This window comes from Alternaria incomplexa (assembly GCF_024043165.1).
Source record: "Alternaria incomplexa strain BMP 0042 chromosome Unknown scaffold_14, whole genome shotgun sequence".
NCBI lineage: Eukaryota > Fungi > Ascomycota > Dothideomycetes > Pleosporales > Pleosporaceae > Alternaria > Alternaria incomplexa.
The window spans coordinates 631,750-654,602 of record NW_026249863.1 but is presented as its reverse complement, the minus strand read 5'-3'; the positions used below and the strand labels follow the sequence as shown (position 1 = coordinate 654,602).

The following is a 22,853-nucleotide window of genomic DNA, read 5'->3' as shown; positions in this document are numbered from 1 at the left end:
GCGAGGCATCGTTGGGACGTGACTTATCCCGCGTTCAGCTCGATGGAGCGGCCGTCTCGAACGAAAGCCATTGCCACTACTCACCTGATAACCCCTTCGCTGCCCAACTGCGTGCAATTTCAGGTAGCTCGGCTTATTCCTCGTCAAGCAGGGCTGGCTCTGGTCCCCACGGGCTCTCGCCGCTCCCTTCAATGCCTTATAATCGCACCGAAGCTGGACACCCGGTGCCCCACAGCTACACAGGCGCCTACATTGACGCCACTACAGCGGTGGTACAAGATCTCGAGTCGCCACTTGATCCCTATGCGCAGCACTATCAGCAACAGCTACGAGCTCAAGCTGCTCGAGAGGAGGCTCTTCAACAGCATGCTTTCCGCCAGCAGGCTATGCTAAATCAGCGCTTTCCTCCCCAGTCCCGTACAGAAAGTTTCCAAACCCGTCGTCCGAGCCATGGGCAGGGTAGCCAGCCACGCCCCCCACCTCAAATTCCAAATGGTATCAGAATGCCCTTCCCCCATCAGCCTCAGCAACAATCACTGCGACCTCTGCAGTACCCGTCCGAACGTACTGCCACGATGCAGAGCTCGCAATTTGGTGGCAGAGGTGGAAGAGGTGATCACCGGTCCGGTGAAAACGACCACGCCTCGCCATCAACAAGTCGGGATCTGATAGCGCATCATGGCAGAGTACAGGCGCAGAGGGCAGCATTTGAGCGTTTGCATAACCCGCGGTCAACGCAGTTCGAGACTGCTATCAACACATCTCGACGTAGCTTGCCGCAGACGACGGTTCCTCATGATAGATCCAATCAGCCCCGCGACTATGCGCAGCCTCCGTTTACAGCCATGGGGATGCCTCACCGTAACGAGGAGCGTTCGAGCACTCCTAATATCCCGCGGCATACAGCGCAGGGAGTGCATGATCGTCAGGCAGTTCCAAACGGAACCCGCCAATTCTTCGGCGAACTTCCTCAACGTGTACCCACCCAATCGTACCGCCCACTCCCCGGCGCCCGCCACCTCCACCCAACCCGCGACAGCCCTCTCACAGCTCTCGCTCTAGACCACGGCAGTGGTACGACTAGTAGACGCTCGCGTTCGCCGCTCATTCGGGCCCGTACGCATAGGCGCATACCTCCAGAGCAGCGCGATCAAGAAAACGATGGGGATAGATCGTTGATGAGGAGGGAAGAGGAGAATGTTAATGCGCGCTATGGAGAGGAAGAGCAGCGGGGCGCGAGGATGGATGAGACCCCTCCTAGGATTGGGCGGGTGGAGAGGAGAATGTTGGATTAGGTGATATGTGGGCTTTCTTATTGGGTGGTTTGGGTGGAGGATGGTATGGTACGGAGCTGTTTGAATACGCTAGGTCATCATTCGTAGATGGATGTGCCGTTGAACACGTGCAGGCTGGATGCGCACAGTCAGATTCTGAGTATAAAATCTGCCCTTTGGCTCCTTCTCTTCTATTCTTTCAAACTTCCACATTCCAACTCTATTCTCCAAAATATCACGATTACCTTCCAATGGTGCCTGTCGCTCTCTCCAAAACAGCCCACGTCCATTATCATGTGCAAGTCACCAAAAGGTCCCCATGACCCGTACATGTTCCCTCCTTCGCCCGCCAATACCACAAAAGGCCAACAGAACTCCTCATGTCGTCGTCTCCGCCTGGCTTCTCTCAAAATTCAGCCCGGAATATACTATGACCTCGCGGCTTCCTCGCCATCTCAACCTACGACGCGCTCCCGACATATAAAAGCCTCTCCTGAGCTACGGCCTTACCGTCTCCTCAGCCAACTTCCAAGAATTTCTTCGCCAAAATAAATGACGTGCTAGACCACGGTTTCGGCTTCGCTGTCTCGAAAACAATTGATGACATCACATGTGCGAGTCGCCAGAAAACATCCATGCCGCCTCGCATGTGCTTCCGGACTCTGGAAACTTTTGGGGTATGCTCCCATGGAGAGCGCCTTTCTCCTCTTTTCCAAACCCTGCTGTGCAGTAAGAATGTCTCTGGGATTTGTGCGCCGCGGCCTCAAAACGACACGGCAACGCGATCATGCTACGGACACTGGACGTATAAAACCTACGGCTCGACTCGACCTCTCTTCCTTCCATCTATATCCCACGGAAAGACATTTCGGAAACCAAAATCGACGAATTTCACAATTATGGAGTTTGTGCCTGCGTCTTTGTCAAAGACAGAACGAACATTAGGATGGGGGCAGTCAAAAAGCTGGGAGAAATCTTCAATGTTTTCCCTCCTCCGCTCCGGTCCAAAATACAAGGAAAGATCCTCGATGCTGCTTCTTCTGGCTCAACTCCTGATCTGGCCATCAACCCAGAAACGCTGAAACATTCTGCCTATGTGGCTGTGCGCCTGCTGCTGGAGTATAAAATGCGGTTGATATCGAGTACTTCTTCTATACTGCATACCACGGTACCACCTTTCAAAAACTCGCACGCTCGGTGGCATGTGTGCTGCTCCTTCTCCGAAAGATGGCACAAGAGTCGGCATGAGAAGTGTGCGCCGGAGAGAAAAAAAGTTTGACACAATGAACGCATGGGCTGTCTGCTTCGCCGTCGCATTACGCCGATAAGAGTGGTCAAATACTACATCACTGTTCAGCATACAAACGCTTTTGGCGGCTTCTTCATGCCGGTGTGCAACAACGCTGGCTGAGTATAAAACCACCCTCTCGGCGTCTCGCTACCTACTTCTTATCCTTCACATTCCGGAGTTATTGTCCAAAGACCTGAAACACCATCCGGATGATCTGCTCCTCCTCTTTCCAAAAATACAGTCGCAAAGTTCTGATGGCTGTGTCCTGCTCTACGAAAGCCTCACTCAAAAGCATCATGCAACTCTCCGCTACCCACCTTCGACAAGAATCGACTATGGAACCTTCCCATGCTGCTGGACGACCTCTGGCTCTTATAAATATCTCGCGCTGCTCGACCACTCCTCCTTCTATCATCCTTGACAACTCTTCCTCTCAAAATTTGTTGTGGCCTTATGATGGTCTTTCTGGCTTCTCTTCTTCTTCAAATACACACACGACTCTAAGACATGTCGCGCTTCGTCCAACCCGACAAACTCGACATACCCAGAATTATCAAAAGAATGGCAAAACAACCTCATGCTGTTCCAAAACGTTCTCTGAACTCCCGATGCAATCACGCGTCCAAGGCAGCGTGTATAAAAGCTTCTCTTGGGCTCTTTCCGGCTTTTACTCCTCATCCTCACATTTATTGTGTGCCTTTCCAAAACTCCGGAGATGAGTTGGATGTTCGCTTCTCCTCTCGAAAAGTAATGAACGGAGTGGCATGGCTGCGTGCCTTCTCCAAAACTACATGACCGGCAACGAATGATCGCCTTCTTTCAAGATACAGCATACGTTCACGCAAGGGCTGCCTGTCTTCTCCAAAAGCACCGAATGCTAGATGATAGCTGCCTGTCTTCTGCCAAAAAACTGCACCCATTAGAAAAATGGCTGTGCTCTCCCGAAATCCACTCACGCAATTTTTATGTCCACCTCGGGGTGCGAATACCTCAGTTACTTCGGCGCAGTGGAGTCGGTCTACACCATTCCAAAGGTCGACTTGTACAAAATTCTTGGCCGAAGCACACATGTCTTCTCCTCTCCGCTGAAAGATATAGCCATCACGGACATGGCCGCGTTCTCTTCAAATCGACTACGCCAAACAAGAATGATCTGCGTCGGCGCCACGCATACCTCAATCACTTTGGCGCAGTACACCCTCACTCCCTATTTCTGAGCTCGATCTGTCCAAAACAAAATCAAAATAGCTGAATGGTCTCGGCGGCTCTCCAAACACCTTGCAACTTCCGGAATGGCTGTGTTCTCGAAACCAGACAAGAACACAAAGATGATCTGTGTCGGTATCTTGCGTATGCTGTATGCTTTCGACTCTTCTTCCTCGAAAAGTCCCCGCCATTGTGCAGTCGTTCCAAAAGGCTTACTGACCAATTTGATGATCGCTTCTCGTCTCTAAACTACACGCCAAGCTGGACATGGCTGCTTTCTCCAAAAAAGATCTTACACTTCAAAAGGTCGAGATACCTCCGCGATAGCTTCTCGCAAATCAAGACTAGAAGGCGGCCATAACCTTCACTAGAGCACGGAGTTTCATCTACTTAGAAGCAACTAGATCTTCATTATCCGGTCCCCACATTCGATTTATCCAAAAACTACCCGGACAAAACTAATAACTAGTGCTGTTCTCTCAAAATGCAATGGCTACAAAGACATGATTGAGCTGTCCAAAAGCTAAGACTCTACTTATGATGGTCGGCGTCGGCACTATAAACACACCACACACTTCCCATTCTTCTCTTCTGAACGTCCATACCACCAATGTTAGGTGCTTGTTCTGAAAACTCTGATACAGAAAGTGCCATGACCTCTGGTCTTCCACAAAAGTCCACTACTTCGGCCTTGTGGTCTTTCTGTCCAGAAAATCCTCATCTTCGATCGCGTGTCGCGGTCCGACCCCGCGGGTATAAAGCCTATCTTTATTGATCTGGTTGCTACTCTCCATCCTTCCTCCCATCCTGGAGTCCGAAAGATAGGACGGTGCAATACATGGAGTTCGTCGCTTCCATAAAAGTCAATCTAGCAGGCTATGCGGTGGTTCCTCGGAAAAGCTGTATTCACAGCTGAAAACATTTTGTGGCTACTACCATGCGACCCCTGCGAGCAGTCGGAATGAACCAAACAGGCACCTAATGCAGTACTGAAAACTAGTTACCTATACTGGAATGGCCTGTTTTCCCGAAAGACCCATCTGCCGGAAACATGTCCTGGCTCGGCGTTGCGAGGATAAAAACTACAAGGAACGGTCTTAGCTGTCGCTCTCCATTCTTCTCCCTACATTTGGAAACTTTTCTAAAAGCAGATGCAGCTGAACAAATGGAGTCCGTTGGTCTTCCCTCCTCCAAAATAAAACACAGGGAAACGCCGTGATGATCTGTGTCGGCAGTGGCAATAACATTAACGCCTATACTCCGGTTCACGAATATACTATCCTCGAATAACTTCCAAAATTTATCGAAAATATTACACCGTCCATTCATGTTGTTCCCCGAAAGCCAGACTCCTCACATACCGCTTTGGCCTCTACACCCAAATATACCGCGTCCTACGACATGTGGAGTCGCGGGTATAAAGCCATCCTACATCAACCCGATTTATACTCTCTATCCTCCTATGTACTTCGGAGAAAGCCAAAGAAGAACAAGTGGATGTCTTGACAGACTCTGCTGTTATTCCAAACAAGCATACAGCGGGCGAATGGCCTTTCTCTTCCAAAACATCCAGCCCAGAATATTATGATCTGTGTCGGCAGGGCGTTCAACAAACTCACGCTCAAGATAATTGTCTTGCAACTTTCATCTTCAAATGGTTTTCAAAATTCATCGAAAACATGGCACACAAGTCCCATGCTGTCCTCTGAAACCAGACTCCGCACATGACGCTCCGTCCCTTAAACGTCAGCTCCACTACCGCATGTGTTTTGGAGTCGTGGGTATAAAATCTACCTTCTGGTCTCTCTTCTTCCTCTGTTCATCCGCACACTTGTTGTGCAGTTTACCAAAACGCAGTGAGCCAGAGGCTATGGTTTTGCTTTCTCCCAAAATGAGAATCCTCACTTTCGATGACATTCCCTCCTGTTCGGCGAACACAGAGTTGCCGTACACTTACCACAACATCATTATGGGTGTGGCCTAAAATAGATACCAAGACTTTTCAAGTTTTGAGAACGACGAAAGACGAAGAATACTGCATCATGGCTCATTCTGCGCAATTGTTACCACTCTAGGATACCCGAAAAATGCAACATTGGTGCAGCTATGTTCGCTGCTGGTGCCGAAAACGCCGCTCGATCGATACATGTTTGCGTCGCTCGTCTGACGTACAAAAATCCATGGAGTGCATTTATGATCTGCAATCAGATGATCCTCAACTACATGGGGCTGCAGTGTGGTTACGAATGGAGTGTTACTTCAAAAACTACGGGTTTACGACGTATGGCACTGAGGATGTATAAATACACCTATCGTTCACTTCCCCCTTCTTTCCTACATCCGATGCTTCCATCATATTCTCACCAAAACGCGCTACAGGTCGTTGCGATGTTTCCTGGTTCCCTCAAAACTGTATAAGGAATGGTCCATGTGTTGAGCGAGTCGCGTTTCCAAATACTCAAACAAAAGCCTTAAAGACCTCCGCGATGCACTCTTCCGCTCTCGTCTCCGAAACACGCTTTCGTCGTGCGCATGTCTCCGTCGCGAGACCATCTGCGCTCTAGGGTGGGACTATAAATCGTGCTTCTCACGGTCATGGTCTCTTCTCTCCTACTATACTTCACTCCGCGACAGTTTTCCAAAAAGGCGCACTAGAGAGTGCATGTCTGAGCTGTTCTGCTTGAATCAAAATCGTCTTCATTACAGGACATGTCTCGTTTGCCGTGTTCTGGCAACATGACTTTACCGACTCTATAAAACATTATCACAACTATACGACGAGACGCCGTTCCAAAAAGATCGATAGTAGAATACCCAGAGCAGCATCAACCCAACATACCTATAAAACCAAAACCACACCCCTCCACGTCGATGCTTCCTCCACCTATCTTATCTTCATTCTTCCGAAAAACCAAGAACTATCCTTCCATGACTTGCTTCTCCCGGCAGTTACTTCTAAGTCTCATCCACGCACGTCATACGCCTATGCACAGTCACAGTCTCACGTCCACCCACCCTACGAAACCGTCAAAAGCAATATCCACCACGTCTCCAAAACAGCGTCATAAATGCCACGTGCCATACTGAGCTACGCCGCTTCTTCAAAAAACGAATTGAGCGTAGCGCGATACAGCCTGACCCGAGTTCGAGATGCAACTCCGAAGTGGATGTAAGTGGATGGGGTGGACCGTGATATCATACGTGGTGACACGTCACATGTTTTTGAGGACAGACTGCAGAAGACAATAGTACTGCATGTGCGGGGTGCCGCGATGGGTGAGGGTCCGCGGAAGGGTCATGTCGGTGCGTGGCGTGGAGGGTCAGATGATGTTTGCATGTATTGTGAGGTGTGTTGGTGGATGTCGGTGGATGTTGGTGGACTGCGCCTCTATTGCATCGTGAGCATCGGTGCTAGCCGGTGGGCTTCGCGTTCTCGCCATCGCTACGAGCCATGAGCCATCGGATGCGCGTCGCCAAGCCTTCATCACGAAGCGGTCGCCTCTCAATACGTGTTGAGCTATCGCCGACAGTCTATGAGACATCGCTCGGGTTTGACGTCGGCACTCCGGGGTCCGACATCGAGGCAAAGAAGACGACGAGACGAGACGAGACGACGAGAAGGAAGACTCATATCTGCGGCAAGATCAGTCGTGTAAAGATCAAATCCAATGACGTTCTTTTGGGGGCCGCCTGTCTTCTTGTGGCCCAGCGACAACAGCTACATGCTGAAACTGCGAAGCGCTGAGGGACAGCCAGCCCGGGCCGTCGCAACGCTCGCAACCGCCAGCCCTCAAACAGCAACAAGCAGATCTCCCGCCAGCCTTACACAAGCAAATTGCGCAAGCAAGCCGCATACCGGGACATCTTCCAACGGTTGCGACAAGCTCCGATGCTGCCATTTTTGGGATTGGGGTGACACAAGCGCTTCTACGTGGGCGGCTCGCACGAACCCGGCCTCGATATAGCAGCCGCGGGGAATTGGGCGACTAGTACAGAGCCTCATCTGGCGCTTCGGCTAGGTAGCCTTTTCGAGGCGCGTGGGATGCAGGGATGCGGATTCGAGATTGATGAGGTTCAGCGTGAGGGGTTACATGACCACGTCGCGGATCGCTTAGACGGAGGACCTGACATAGGCAGGTGGTGGAGGAAGTGATGCTATCCAGTAGTCGACGTGCAGCGACTTGTCTTAGCTGGCTGCGACCTTCTAGAACCGGCAGCGGCGATGGTGGAAGCGTGATTGGCGAGGTGCGCGAGGCGGTGCAGCGGCTGTTGAGGTGGTCTCGAAACTGCGAGGCCGCGACATTGATTGGTACGCTTTAGTTGCATGAAGGTCCAGTCCGGGTAGCATGAGTGCCAGTCCCGGCCGGCGGGCATGCTCGAATACCGCGTGTGCGCTGGAGCAGGGCAGCAGAAGACGAACATGGCGTTGGTCGTGCTCGCTGTCATCCGTCGTCGCCCAAAGAGGCTGGTAGCATCTGGGATGGAAACAGGTGTGTTGAAACAAAGATGACTTGTTTGCAGTGCGCGCTGCCCAATGGCCGCAGACTAGATCCCTGCGCATGACGGCGATCCATGGATCGTGGTGGAGAAATCCGAGCTCCGTCCACCGTCTGGCCGAGTGGAGTTGCGATAGACACGCTGTCATGCGACTGACAGATGGCAGGGAGTAGTCACCTTGAAAAACTATGCCGTGGTGCATGCCGTGGTATGCCGTCGAGGCAAGAGGGATGGTACACGATGGCACGGCAATGCAGCAGTGTAGTGGCGGCTGAGCCACACTCTACTCCATGCTGCGAGCCTCTCCTACGGCTACGGCCGAATTACACGCATGCAACGCGTGTTCGTGAGGCAAAATGCTTTTCTGCCCAAGAGGCCAACCAAGAGTAAGCTGGGCTCGAAGAGGCTGGGTTGTAGTGCATTCCGCCCACAAATTCGTCACCGTCTGCTGGCATTCCGCTCGGGAGATATATGGGAGCAGGTGTGCTGCTACTGCGTGGTCGCATGCTATTCATCAACCGTAGTGCTCTGGCTCCACCTAACCCGACTCACCGCCTCAATATCTGTCTCCCAACCCGGCAACGTGACCCAGCTACGAGGCCAGCAGACCCTCTAGTTCCGGCCAGCCTTCCACAAGCACCGTGATTGTCGCAGTACATAGCGGTCGCTGCTGCCGCAAACTCGAGGCCTGCAGTGCAGCAAACGTCGTGTCTGTACCAACCCAGTATTTCGCGCACTCCACTCCAACACCTCGACTCCAACCTGCATCCATCTAAAACATACTCGACCGCCTTCGAAACGCGATTCGCATCACGGCTCTATTGGCTGTCAATTTCGCACGCCTAGAGGGCCCTGCGCTGCGTGCAAACCATTGGCTTGGACTTGAAACAGCCTATTCCTGGGGTCCTGCACCTCACCACTCGCAATCTTCCAGGCACCCCAAACGGGCCAAACAGCCGCTGGCCTGAGTCCGGCGTGGCGCGCTACGTAGCTGTTTCCTGTGCGTGAGCTCCATCCATTGGATCCCACACGCAGCCGCCGAACCACCACCCCAAAGGATCCGACCCTCGACTTGGAAACGCATCGCTACCCGCTCAAGGGGCCTGCGAAATAAGTATCACGCCGCCTGCCGTCGATACTTCTTCCTCACAGTCAGTCACCGGCTTCACTTCTCCATCCTCCCTTCTTTCCTCCTGTCATCCTAGCGGTGCAGGTGCCATTCTCCACACTCCGGCAGTGATTCGCGCTCCACCACCGACTTTCCCTCCGACTTCCCAGACTGGCAGCGCCATCTCCCGTAAAATTTCAATCGCTTTGCACCTTCCGACTGGACTCGGACTCTTCACCTTCACCTTAATAATTGTTGCCTTGCCTGTTCTGCCGACTCAACCTCGTCATCAGCCACGCAGCCTCGGACTCCCGCTTACCATCGTTCAGACCGGAATTCCGACTACGCCTCACTACAGGGCATACACGGCAACCACATACAGTTCGACATTCACTTAAGACTTCACATCACCTTCGGGACTACTACTCCATCAACATCATGCCTTACTCACCAAACCTCGTCGCCGAGAACCAGGCTGCCCTGGACCACTTCATCCAGCTCCCGGTGTCACATGACATGATCTCGTACCTTGCACAGAAGGCCACACAAGTCATTCGCTGCGAACCCTCCATCAACAAGAACCTCCCTCCTACACCACCAGCGTCGCCTCCTCAGCATGCTGCCTCCAACATCCGCGAGCCTGCTCTGCCATCAGTTGAGGAGTTCATCACATCCATCGTCGAGAGGTCACATGTTCAGACTGCCACCCTCATGACTTCGCTCGTCTACCTCAGCAGGTTACGGTCGCGCCTTCCTCCTGTTGCCAAGGGCATGCGATGCACCGTCCACCGCATCTTCCTCGCCTCCCTCATCCTTGCGGCTAAGAACCTCAACGACTCCTCGCCCAAGAACAAGCACTGGGCCAGGTACAGCGCTGTTCGTGGCTACGAGAACTTTGGCTTCTCCCTCACCGAGGTCAACCTCATGGAGAAGCAGCTTCTGTTCCTCCTTGACTGGGATCTTCGCATCAACACTGAGGACCTCCACTACCACCTCGAGCCTTTCCTAGCGCCCATCCGTGTCTGGCAATCCCGCCAGGCCGAGAAGGCCAGGCTCGCAGAGAAGGAGAAGGAGCTTGCCCGCCAACAATACCAGCTCACAGCCGAGAACCTCTCGCGCTCAGTCAACCCATATGCGTCGCAATCCTCCCTGTCTTCATATGCTCCTCGGTCACAGAGGGGACCACGCTACATCCCATCCTCCCGCGCACCATCGCGCACCCCATCTCTATCACCACCCACCCGAAGCTCCTCGGTCTCCACCTCTTCCGAATCACCCGTCAGCCTTCACGACGAACCTTCAGAAGCGATCCTCCAGCGCTACGACGCAGACCAGGGCGCCAACGTTGTATATATCAATGGCCCTCACTCGTACGTCCCCAAGCAGCAACACGCACTCCCGCTGTACGACACCCAGCCCTCAAAGAAGGTCAAGACCTCAGCGGGCGGCATCTTCAGCAGGATGTTCGGCCAGACCGGCGCCTACGCCGGCCGCCAGACTACCTATTAATGCTATTCGCTACCACACCACCCTCGCTTCAACAGCCTAACGACTTTCCTTATTGTTCCCCAATGACATGATCTGATGGAAAGGTGCTCACTGGATGGACATCTCTTCGCCCATCTCGTCATCTCTTCTTGCATTGGCCGGCGTTATAACACAATCTCAGCATTTGCATAGCACAGCATTGTACCGGCGTTGGGATATCAATCAAATCGGAATCTTGAATCGCATCTATATTGCGATTCTCGGCGCGACCGCCTCATAGTAGTTTAGCTCTTTTATAGCTTTCTCACAGCCCACAAATAACTATATACCGCGGGTCCTCTGACTTGTCAGATGTCTTCGCGAGTAATGGGAAAAAGGAAAAATAAAACATTTTGTTCAAAACACAATTCTTCCGTCTCGTGTTGTTTCCGTCTCCGTCTCGGAAAGTATATTCTTGGCAACGGGCGTTCTCCTCTGTCAGTGTGATTGAATGACTCTCCCTCCCGTGTATCCCTTCGCGGTTCGCAATTTCCGTAAATTGGGGTCTGACATGCGCGCTAGTATGTGGGACGGGTATCTTATCTAGCTAGTGCGGACGGATTTCACTTACGGATAGGTCCCTGGTTTGGTGGCGCACGCTCTTTCTTGACGCGATTCATCAATACGCGACTTTGTCCAATAATTCTCGCATCGCATGATGTTTCTCATGCCGCACCCAAACAGGGCGATCTAATCGCTGTGCGGTAATTCGCGCGATGCGCAAGATGAGCAAGACAGCATACAGGCAGCACAATAACTCAACTAGGCATAAAATCTTGTGTCCATACACATACACAGCATGAAATACACCGGTCACTACTCCTACACAACTACACAGTACAGCCACAACGCCATCCGAGACCTCAGTAAAACGTATACTCGCCAACTCGCGATGCTATCCAGTCGTTCTGCCTTGTACGACACTTTCTGCGGGCCGCATGCGCAGCCACAATAGGCTGACCACCTTGCCGACCACACATGACACTTCAAATGCACACTTCACCTGTATAGCTGCTACAGAGCCTCCGCAGCCAATATATCTCCAGCTGAACCATGAGTTTGAAGACGGCTGAGTCGCGCCGGTCAAGCAGGAAGGCTGCCTCACAACCTCCATGCACCCTCGTCATGTTCGGATCCGAGTCCAATAAATCCCACCCACCGGCATCAGCATCAGCAAACCTGGGAATACGCCATACCACGTCCCACATCTAACCCGTAACCCGTAACCCGGCCTGCAGGAATCTTTTTTACCTCGGCATCTCTCCTATCTAAGCCATCCAAGCTATCCCTTGGTGTAAATCCACAAAATGCCAGATAGCGATGGATGGCACGGCAAAGATGGCAATATACGATATGCAGGAGTCAAGGAGCTTAGGGGGCCCGCGTAGATCAAACGGGTTCTGAGTGGCAGGAGAGATGCGCTAAGCCTGGTTTGGGTATAGTGGGGGGTTTCAGGTGGGTGGCTTGGCGGTAGGGTGTTTGGGTGTGGTTGGTCGGTTCGTCCAACCGAGGAGGAGGGAGGGGAGTTGTGATGGTCGGTATTTGTTGGAATTTGGGATTGGTGAATTGGTGGGCTGGGTGGATGGCGGTGAATCGTTTTGATGTGCATGCAATTGCGCGTTGGGAGCTAGAGATGGAAACTAGAGATTGTAGGTGGTGATGTCATCGACGGTTGTGATCGGGTGGGTCTCAGTGTGCGACGCGGTCGCGTTATGTGTTATGCACGATACTCTTCATCCTCCTCGTTATACTCGAGCTCACGCGTTCCAGCTTATTGGTCAGTCAGCGACGTGCTCCAATTTTCTTGCGATGCGCCAGATGAACCGTTCACCGGGTTTCAATGGCGCAACACCTTGCGGCTCCTAGACCTAGGTACCTGGGACTCCTCCGCTACAATACCCAGGTACCTTCGGCAATCAACGTCCGACGCTCAGTTAGCAGAAGTCCTATACCGTTCAGTGCATACGAAACTGCACAATGCCTTAAGCCCTATATTCATGCTGCGCTCCTCCATCGAGCAACACGCATTACCTGCCAACCCGACAAGAGCAACACAAGAGCGCAACAAGGAGAACCCGTCGTCCTCCAGCTGAATATCTGCACAATAACGATATCTCGTCCTTGTATAAGATCATGCACATCATCAGAGTTATGTGAAGACTTACCGCATGCAGCCACGATCACAGTGGATCCTTCGTCTCAGGCATGAAATCTCGCCGCACCTGATACAACAACTGTCAACACTTGCCTGGTAACACGGGTAGCCTGGCATGCCAATGCCAAACACTCAACCACCGTCTAAGATGGCCAACATGAGGATTCCTTTCGCTTTTTTGCATCTCGTCGCTCGTTCTTCATCCACCTTGAAGGTTTTTCGTTCTTTTCGTAACCGCTGGCCGGTCCCTTTTTCGCTCGTTTTTTTTTAATCTTTTGTAATGGTTCGGCAATTCACCTTCTTACCGGGAGATCGGAGGGATACGGGAGATGATGGCAGGACGGTGCGGTATAGCCATTGGGGACGGTATAATACTTTCTACGGACTTTCGTTTACGACGACGCTTTCCACGGTGCTTTTGCTGGCGCAGCTCAACGAATGCAGGGTTACCGGTCAACTCTTCACTCTTGCGAATAGGTTCCCAGGTTCCGCTGCGTTGGTCGTGCAGCTTCTTGCCGCCTTCTTTGGACTTTTGCATCTCGCGGTTATCTGCAAGCTTATCAACTATGCGCTTCGATTGCGGCTCAACAAGGTCAGCGTTTCCCTGGATGTGTTGCGTACTTGGGTGGATATGAGCATCATGCGCGTGGATTGGGACTTGCCTCTACGGTTCTTCTTTCCTTCTGTCTTTGTCGTTCTTCTCAGTCTTGTGCCGGCGGCGCTCTGGGCTGGTTCGATGACACCGTCGGTATCGCGGACGGTGGATAGCGGCATGCTTTTGATCCCAAGCTACGAAGACGTGTCGATGATCAAAGAGTACCCGATGATGATTGGCAGTTCTGGACCGTCGCTGCGCACGCAAAAGGGCTTCTTCACGTATTCGGTTGGCCAGCAACAGAGCAGTCAGCTTCTGGCATCAGCGGCTCAGGCGTCTTCTTTGGGTGGAGGGCCCCATATCCATCGCAAACTCGACAACACGCAATTCAGCTACCGAGGCCGTTCATATGGGGTCGGAGCATCTATCGGACTCATGGACCAAGGGATCAGGTCGAACAGCCAGGTTGCGGGATACATCTACCAAGAGGAGGGCTATCTGGCAAACGTCACCTGCACATACAACGCAACTTCCAACTTCACTCTGTCCGGACCAGTCAATGAATGGATCTATGCGGCTTCTGGGAATCTGCCTGACAGCGAAGAAGGCCCGGAATACTCAAACTACATCGGCCACGACGGAAAAGCCATCGTAGCGATGGGCGTAGCGTACAGCGACCGCTCACCCCGCCGCTACCTCGCCATTGCTGCTGGTCCAGCATATTCCTTCCTCAACACCACGCAATGCGAATTCGACTTTACACCCACACTTTTCAACGTCACCGTCGACGTCGGTAATCTCAACATCACCGTCAAGCCCGTGCGCACCATGCCTGATTTCAATCCTCAGCGAAACGTCACGCGCACGGTTGTGCGGCAGTTCGAGCTCATGTCTAACGACATGACGAACCTGTATGTTTCACTCCTAGGTGAAGCGTTCAACTCCAGTATCGCGGCATACAAGATGTCAGAGACGTTCAATAATCGGACGTTTACTGAAGAGGAAGCAACACTGGCGGGTCTCACGAATAGCATGGTTGCTATGGCTGATGATATGTTGGTTGCGTATGCGTCTGCGCAGCTCATGGTTGGACGCATGTTCACTCAGCAACCAGCGAAGGTCTACGTCTATGCGCTGCAGTTTGGGCAACCGAGTTACATCTACGCTATCTTCACGCTCAACCTCGTTATCATCCTCGCGGTTGTGTTTGAGGCTGTGCGCACAGCAGCGTGGTCTGCGCTTGGCCGCTTCAACTATCTCGATCCACGTGATCTCATCGTCGCTGCATCAAGAGGCGGAGGCGACATTGCAGCTGCAGCCGATGACATCATGGAGCGGAGAGAAGGGAGGAGGATGAAGCATATCTGGCTATTAAGCGATCCCGACGGGGGCAACGGGTCCCTCATCGTTAACTTACGGGGCGACCAAGACGGACATGTCAAGATCGAAGTGGGCGCTGGACAATGCAACAGAGACGCAGAGAGCGCGTACCCGCCAGACGAGAAGAGCATGTATGTGGAACATGGCGCTGAGACAGAGCGGGGGCCGTTGACACCCAAGACACCTATGAAGATGAAGGTTGGCATTTTTGGGTCAAAGCAATAGAAGACATGGGCTTAAGACATTGCTCAGTGTTCGGCGCTTGGTGCGCTTTGTGGAAGTGGGTGAAAGAGGATGCGTAGATCATTTAATGAGACTTTGTTGAGACTTTGTGGTTTGGTCAGATGATGAGCATGTGTGGACTGGAGTGAGTGACGCTGGAACGTGACGGAGGAGGGTATGCGAGGAAGTTTGGGCCATGGGAGGGGGATATAAGAGGATGAGAGAGTTCATGATGAGTGGACATCAACACAGCATCACATCTTCACTTCCATCTCACAACACCATCACAACAGCATTCCAACCCTTCTTATCATCAAACCACCAACAACCACCCCGATCATCTCACCAAATATGTCCTACCCACGCGTCACACTCAGCGCTACCCCGTCCCACTCCCGCGGCGACCTCGCAAAACTCAACTCGTTCTTCCGGGATGCCCAAACGGACTCCCCACCCTCCCCCCATGAATTCGACGCCTGGTTCTTCGCTCTCACCATCGATGACCGCGCAACCGTCCACGATATCCTCCAACCGCTGCACACCAACTGGCCCAGTCAAGTTGAATACCCCAATGTTATTGCACTGGTGCACTGGTTGCGTGAGCACCGTGCTGAGTACCTTGCAGAGCGAGCTGCTGCCGTTGCGAATGGTGTCCTGACGCCGGAGGTAGAGGGAGGAGACGAGAACTTGACAGTGGAGGGGGTCTTGAAGATGATTGAACAAGTCTTGGCAGCTCATCTGGAACAAGCTGAGGCTGCGCCTACCGTACCTGAGCCCGAACCTCCTGTTCCTGAACCGACTTGCCCCGGCCCTATGGACGAGGAGCCGCAGCCCATTCATCCTCGCCCATATCCTGTTGATGGGATGGACGTTCTGGCCGTTCTCGTCATGGTCTTGGCTCCGGCATGCTTGGTACGTCTCCTGATGATCTTGTTCCTCCTCTCGGTTCTACGACAGGCCTCTAATGGTATGCGACGTCTCTAGATCGGAGTGGCATTGCATCGGCTATGGTTCCGGTAGTTTCTGGACTACGGAGTTTGGGATAGAACTGCTTTGAGGATTTGATTGGAGTTTGCGTGGTTCTTCTTTCTTTACAAACACTCGCTGGTAGACTGACTGACTGGGTTTCGTTGTTGTCTTTCATTCGGGGTGTTCTCGTGGTTTCTTGTGGTTTTTTGTCTTTGCAAACATGTCTCGGTAGGCGTTGTTGGAGTTGGGAGTGTTCTTTCTTGTAGTTGCAAACGTAGACAATAGACAAACCGGAGAGATTCGGGATATAAACGAAGTACTTCCTGTGTATGAGTGAGTCTTCATCCGATAACATCATCCATCACACAAGAACAACTTACAACAACCACCAATCTCAACAACACAATACCAACAATGTCCAACAACAACACCACCCCCGCCAGCGACCCCACCATGGCCGAGCGCCTCGCCTACTACGAAAAGTCCTGCAAGCGAGCAGAGAAGCGTATCGAGAAGAAGAAAGCCTTCGTCGCCAAGTTGGAGGAGGAATATGCGGCTCTTCTAGAGCAGCTCACCGAAGCCAGGCTTGCACCGAATCTAGACATGGAGCGCATCGAAGTCCTGGATGCGGCGATCAAAGCGAACAATACAGAGCTTGAGACTGAGGCTGGGCGACACGAGCAACTGTGCGAGGACTACCAGAAGCTGATCGACATGAAGAATGGGTCGGAGGCGGAGTTTATCGCTCGTGTCACGGAGTATATGGATAAGGAGGCGGAGCGTGACGGTGTTGATGGCGATGGCGAGAATGGAGAGGGCGGGGACGAGGCTGCCTAGGTCGAGCTAAGAGGCACGAGGTATGCAGATGGGGGATGGTGGTATGTGTAGTAGCCTAGAGTAGCTCATTGTCGCTCTCTCACTGAGGTCAGAGGCCGACTCTGGGCTTGCGCAAGGCTTTTCCTTAGAAAATACATGTCTTGACTTGGAACTTGTGGGGTCATTCGCAAAGTAAACGTGAGCATGTTGAAAGCCAAAATGATCGCATTGAGAAGATTAATCGGCGTTGAAAGGCAAATGAAAGTACAAACGGTAAGCTATGCGAGCGCTAGGGACATGAGGTGAAAGCAAAAAGAAAACCAACGATAACAACGATAATAACGATCAAGCTCCCCAATCCGCCATGTCGCTAGTCGTGCCCAAGCTTCAGGTACTCTCATCGAGGACCTGGTCGCAGACAGCGCGGTGCTTGATGAAGAAGACGTCCAAGCCCAACTTGGCCTTGGTACCTGAAGTGAGAAGAGCCTGGATATTGTCGCATGTTTCAGGGTGATGGGCACATAGATCAGCGATGCAGATTGCCAGCTGACCTGTAGCCATCTTGAAAACAGAGTAAGCATCGCAGGCATGAGGCCTGACCTCGGAGACCCATTCTTCGTAACTCTCGTTGTTGAGCGTTAGAATGGCGTGAAGTAGGTCGGCTGCCTCATTGCAGCTGACTCCGGGGATCTCTGGGTCGCACAGGGAATACAGGCAGATCCTTTGATCCTCAGGAGTGAAGGGGAAAGATTCGAAATCAGTGGGAAGAGGTTGTATACTCGCTTGCATCGGCGCCGCGATAGCTCCTGCGCAGAAGCAAGTATCATTGAAGTGTCCGCAGAAGTCGCAATCAGGTTCACACTCGCATGAGGCGGCCCGGGAGATCACCGGAGCATCGATGGCTGGGTAGACTTTCTTCATCTCTTCCATGACTTCCTCGCATGGGAAGCCCATCAGGAGTGAAGCATTCACGGGGTCGCAGACTGTGGGGTATATGGCACGAGCATACGACTCTAGTGCCGATTCATCGCAATCGTCGACTCCAGTGTGGTACCTCCGGACGATGTTGCAAAGTGTTGGGATTACTGAGTGATGTGGGGTTGGTAGGTGTGTTGGCTCAATGTCGTCTGGAGTGTTGCGACCTGCAGGGACGCGACGTCTTGCCGGGTAAAAGACCCTGGCTAGGCATGGACTGTTTCCTGATTTTCGTGGCTCCTTGCAATCCGGGCAGTCTGTTTCGCGAGGTGCAGGCGCAGGTGGTGTGAAAAAGCCCCCGCGCGACGTGGTGGAGGTGGTGTCTGATGGTTCTGGCCTGTGCGGAATTGCTGGTCCTGATACAGTACTCGCTGGCCTGGGCGGAAGAATCACTGACGATGTGTACGGCGCCGGTATGAAACCGGGGGTGGGTTCATCGGAGAACTCAGCGGTCATGCCCATGGTATACGTGAACTTCATGGTATGAGCCTCCCGCGATTCGGAGCCGTCCGTGTCAGATTCGGAGTCGGAGTCGGTATCCTCTGCCACATGATTTGGAAGGTTGCCCGCGTGAGCTTCAGCGCTGTCTGCACCGTGGTGTGTAAGGCCAAAATATGGGTAGTCGTAGCACGACATGATATCGGCAAGAGACGTGGAATCTTTCAATGTAGTCACGCGTGGTGACGTGTCGCAAAGGACAAGCTCAATGTTGTCTTTAGGGGTGCAAACATGTGTCTCAACCTTTGCGGAGCCGTAGAAGCTCTGGTGACAGCTGTGCAAGGCGATCTTGTTGTGGAAGGGGTTGCCTCGAACCGGGGACAGGCCGACCCAGACCTTGTCTAAGGTGTCCATGTCAATCGTGTAGGCGAAGTCCATCTCGTTGGCGCCCCTGTTGATACCTTCGAACTTGTCGGAGATCTTGATGGCAACACCAGGATTGAGGGGGGACCCAAAGTGCCATGGTTCTCGGTACTGACCATGAGGCTTGAGAGGGACGTTTTCGGTGAGTGAGCTGCTGAGCCACTGGGGTACAGACCAGATATAGACAGTGTATGGGCAATGGTTGGTGACGATAGCTCCGGCCTGAGCCAGAGCCGCGAGTGCGAGGACGAAGAAGGCTTGTCCGAGCATTGTGTTGAAAGGGTTCGGTATGAGAGATGATGCAGTCAGCAGTAGCAGTAGAAAACACTGGAGAAGGGGTTGGAGAAGAAGAACAGACTCGGGATGGGAGGTGGAGTTTATGAGCGGTAGAACGTGTGTTTACGTGTCGTCATAACGAACACAGGAAGGCTGTAGCATCGCCCGTTGCTGCCATAAGTTGGACAGATTTGGGGAGGTGCGCCGGATGCGCTGGAAGGTAGCTCACCCATTTCGTGAAGTCTTCCAAGCCTATTGCTACCCCAGCTTTCGGTTAGACACCCAGAGATATCGGTACGCAGCCATAAGGAGATGCCCCAGCCCCCGTAGCCAATTTTTAGATGCTAGCAACGTGTGGAACCATTCTTCGAGGTCCATGGTGCTTGCTCATGTAGCTGGGAGGGCGATCACGATCTCGCAAGATCGCTTTCCTGGCGCAGCAGGTCCAATTCGGGAATTGCCTTCTCCTTACCAGTATGAACTGCCACCATGTCTCGAGAAGGAGAGGACGATCAATAACCACGGTCGGTTAAAGGGAAGCCCCGGGGCCGGAATCTGGTGATCAGGAGATGAAGCGCGTCGGCGCACGGCGGTGATACTTCCCCGCCTGTGCGTGCTTTGGCACAAGGAGAGTTCAGCATCGCGTCATCACCACAGAAACGGTCGCATAGGCCGCCATACACGATGGGTGATCTCTTGAACTCCAGGGTGGTGGTTGTATTGTGGGTTTGGGGTTGGTGTGGACAGATGCGCACGCAAGGGAAGTCGCTTACTCAGCCCCTCACTCACAGATTGAAGCACTCCGGCTAGCGTCCTGGAGACCTGAGGCGCGAATGAAACACTGCAAACCTCAGCATCAGCGACAGTATAATAAGAACAGAATGGCCCCGTATACTGTTTGCGCAAATTGCGCATTCTTACATATCTCACTTCTCGCTCCTGGGTAGCATTGTCGCCGTAGTACATACTTTCAACGTCCGATTCGCGTCCAAGCCTCAACTACGCGCCGACGCGCCCCACCATCCTCCATGATCCAACAATCCTCTTGTATCGACATGCCCACCATGTCTTCCTCAATAAGGGAAGTACCCGTCCAGCTACCGAAGAGCTTCGACCGACCCGACGAGCCATGGCACTACTACATCAATGTCGACCTGATATGGTACGTCCTCGGATACACGGTCTTCCACCCATTCGTATCATGGGTCGTGGTCCTGTGTCTGCGCGCGCAGTACACGCCTTATGAGAACATCGAAATGCGCATTGCCATGGCTTGGGCTATGCTCATGACTGTCACCGGCATCTTCGGGCTCATCAGCGACCGGATCGCATGGGGATCGCCGCGCGAGGTGGATTTAGAGGAAGAGGTTATCGTTATAACGGGCGGTGTTGACGGTCTGGGTGGACTATTGGCAGAGACGTATGGAATGCGCAATGCCAACATCGCCGTCCTAGACATGAAGGAGGTCGATGAAGATGAGGCGGAAAACAAGGGCGTGGTTTACTACAAGTGCGACGTAAGCGATGCAAAGCAGGTTGAAGCTGCCGTAGCCAAGATTGTCGACGACGTGAGTATTCCTCTGCTAGGAAACCATATTTTGCTAACGACCATAGCTCGGCGCTCCGACGATCTTGATCAACAACGCTGGCATGGTGCAGACCAAGTCAATCCTCGACTCAACCGCTGAAGATGTGGAGCGGTATGTATACTCTGGAATCCTAATTGACATCTGCTGACACCTCACCAGCACCTTCCGCGTCAACACCCTGTCTCAGTTCACCACTCTCCGTACAATCCTCCCACACATGCTGAAGGAAGGCCGCGGCACCATCGTTACCGTTTCCTCCGTCCTCGGCCACCTCGGTGCCGCCAACCTATCCGCATACACGGCTTCAAAAGCGGCCCTTCTGGCGCTGCACCACTCGCTTCGCGCGGAGCTTGCACAAAACCCCGCCGCAAAGGACATCAAGACAATCCTCGTACAACCTGGTCAGATGGGTACAACAATGTTTGCAGGCCTCAAGACCCCAAGCAACTTCCTAGCACCTGTGGTTACGCCTGCCGATGTTGGAAAGGATATCATCAAGCTGATCGAGAGGGGTGAGAGCGGCGAGATTGCGCTGCCTTTGTACTCAAAGTATATCCAGATCCTTGGTGTACTGCCTGTTGGCGTGAATCATCTTGTGCGGAAGTGGAGTGGAATGGACAAGGCTGTTGGCAAGATGGGTGAGTTGAGGCAGAGGCAGGGTCTGACAGAGAAGAAATAATGGGCTTGCTGATACCCACGATCTTATGACCTACATACACGGATGGTCTCGGATTAATGTACAATACACGCTCATGATCTATGTGACTTAGTGTAATATGCGACTCCACTGGTATCTATATTTCAACCTTGCGATCACACTTGCTACAGTGTGTTACCATTACGGCATGCGTCCGCATCACGGAAACAATCGTGCCAGTGTTCACATGTGAACGATGGTTTGCGGGGACCACTAGCGCCGTAGGGCTGATCTTAGCGAGCGCTCGCACATCTCGACCCTGAAATCGCGACGACGACATCATCATCACCACAAGTAAATGTAAGAAGATACCGGGCTATTCTTTTTGGTCTAGCTAATTTGCATGCGACACATACTAATTGACTACCAGACTTCCTCTGCCTCAAACCAACACAATGGCCGACCAGAAAGCATCCAAGTACTACGCTGCCGAGGAGGAGGCGCAGATGAAGAAGGTATGCGCATTTCTCGCGATGAATTTTGAGCTGTCGAAAAGACACGCAAATGTATATGTTGGAGTTGTCGCGAATATCAAGCTAACGACCCAATTCACAGGCGCGCAAGACAGCCCACCCCACCAAGTACCGCGAGTCGCTCGCCCCAGGAACCGTCCTGATCCTCCTCTCTGGCCGTTTCCGCGGTAAGCGCGTCGTGCTCCTGCGCCAGCTCGAGCAAGGCGTCCTCCTCATCACCGGCCCCTTCAAGTCCAACGGCGTCCCACTGCGTCGCGTCAACCACCGCTACGTCATCGCGACCTCCACCGTCGTCGACATCGCCGGCCTGGACGAAGAAGTCGTCGCGCGCGTCAGCAAGGACGAGTACTGGGCGCGCGAGAAGAAGGACGGCAAGGGCGAGGACGACTTCTTCAAGGACGGCGAGACACCTGCAAAGAAGGAGACGGATCCTCAGCGGATAGAAGACCAGAAGAAGGTGGACAAGGCGCTTATGGCTAATATCAAGAGGACACCTGATCTGGAGTCTTACCTGGGTGCTAGCTTCGCCTTGAGGAGCAGCGATAGGCCGCATGAGATGGTCTTTTAGGCGTCGGCACGAAAACGGGACATCCGCCAGTACGTTAACGACACGAGGAGGAAGCAAGGACGAGGCGAGATGGAGACGCACACAAGGCGGATACTTGCAGCAACGGTCCCACCGCGAACAACGGTTCGAACGAGGATGAGCACCCGGACGCTACGAGCGATACGGTACGATTTCATATGTAGATGAGATACCCATGAACCAAAATTTGAGCACCAACTCCGTCTTGCTCGCATCTCCGCAAACGATTGCAATCACCCTGGCGACATTCATGCCGTTGACACGCCCACTTACATGGGTATTGCAATTGGTATGGGTTGATGGCCTGCCATTGTATTTTTCGATACTGACCTTCTCCAGGTCAATGCACTCTGATC

The 22,853-nt window shown here is 52.8% G+C and overlaps 7 protein-coding genes across 7 annotated transcripts; 6 read left to right on the top strand and 1 right to left on the bottom strand.

Moving 5' to 3' along the window:
- Positions 1 to 9,814: 9,814 nt before the first annotated feature.
- On the top strand, positions 9,815 to 10,885 carry J4E90_008938 (uncharacterized protein; the record flags this gene model as incomplete). The annotated part of the gene is made up of 1 exon (XM_051438459.1): positions 9,815 to 10,885. One exon carries the CDS (start codon positions 9,815 to 9,817, stop codon positions 10,883 to 10,885), a length of 1,071 nt encoding a protein of 356 aa, XP_051287769.1.
- Positions 10,886 to 13,338: 2,453 nt separating this feature from the next.
- On the top strand, positions 13,339 to 15,258 carry J4E90_008937 (uncharacterized protein; the record flags this gene model as incomplete). Its single annotated transcript, XM_051438458.1, has 1 exon — positions 13,339 to 15,258. One exon carries the CDS (start codon positions 13,339 to 13,341, stop codon positions 15,256 to 15,258), a length of 1,920 nt encoding a protein of 639 aa, XP_051287768.1.
- A 348-nt stretch (positions 15,259 to 15,606) lies between these two features.
- Positions 15,607 to 16,239, top strand: J4E90_008936 (uncharacterized protein; the record flags this gene model as incomplete). The annotated part of the gene is made up of 1 exon (XM_051438457.1): positions 15,607 to 16,239. The coding sequence occupies one exon, from the start codon at positions 15,607 to 15,609 to the stop codon at positions 16,237 to 16,239; it is 633 nt and encodes a 210-aa protein (XP_051287767.1).
- Positions 16,240 to 16,638: 399 nt separating this feature from the next.
- Positions 16,639 to 17,061, top strand: J4E90_008935 (uncharacterized protein; the record flags this gene model as incomplete). Its single annotated transcript, XM_051438456.1, has 1 exon — positions 16,639 to 17,061. One exon carries the CDS (start codon positions 16,639 to 16,641, stop codon positions 17,059 to 17,061), a length of 423 nt encoding a protein of 140 aa, XP_051287766.1.
- A 366-nt stretch (positions 17,062 to 17,427) lies between these two features.
- Positions 17,428 to 19,146, bottom strand: J4E90_008934 (uncharacterized protein; the record flags this gene model as incomplete). Its single annotated transcript, XM_051438455.1, has 1 exon — positions 17,428 to 19,146. The coding sequence occupies one exon, from the start codon at positions 19,144 to 19,146 to the stop codon at positions 17,428 to 17,430; it is 1,719 nt and encodes a 572-aa protein (XP_051287765.1).
- A 1,034-nt stretch (positions 19,147 to 20,180) lies between these two features.
- On the top strand, positions 20,181 to 21,420 carry J4E90_008933 (uncharacterized protein; the record flags this gene model as incomplete). The annotated part of the gene is made up of 3 exons (XM_051438454.1): positions 20,181 to 20,720; positions 20,767 to 20,852; positions 20,901 to 21,420. 3 exons carry the CDS (start codon positions 20,181 to 20,183, stop codon positions 21,418 to 21,420), a joined length of 1,146 nt encoding a protein of 381 aa, XP_051287764.1.
- A 413-nt stretch (positions 21,421 to 21,833) lies between these two features.
- J4E90_008932 (uncharacterized protein) lies at positions 21,834 to 22,479 on the top strand (the record flags this gene model as incomplete). Its single annotated transcript, XM_051438453.1, has 2 exons — positions 21,834 to 21,893; positions 21,994 to 22,479. The coding sequence occupies 2 exons, from the start codon at positions 21,834 to 21,836 to the stop codon at positions 22,477 to 22,479; spliced, it is 546 nt and encodes a 181-aa protein (XP_051287763.1).
- Positions 22,480 to 22,853: the final 374 nt, after the last annotated feature.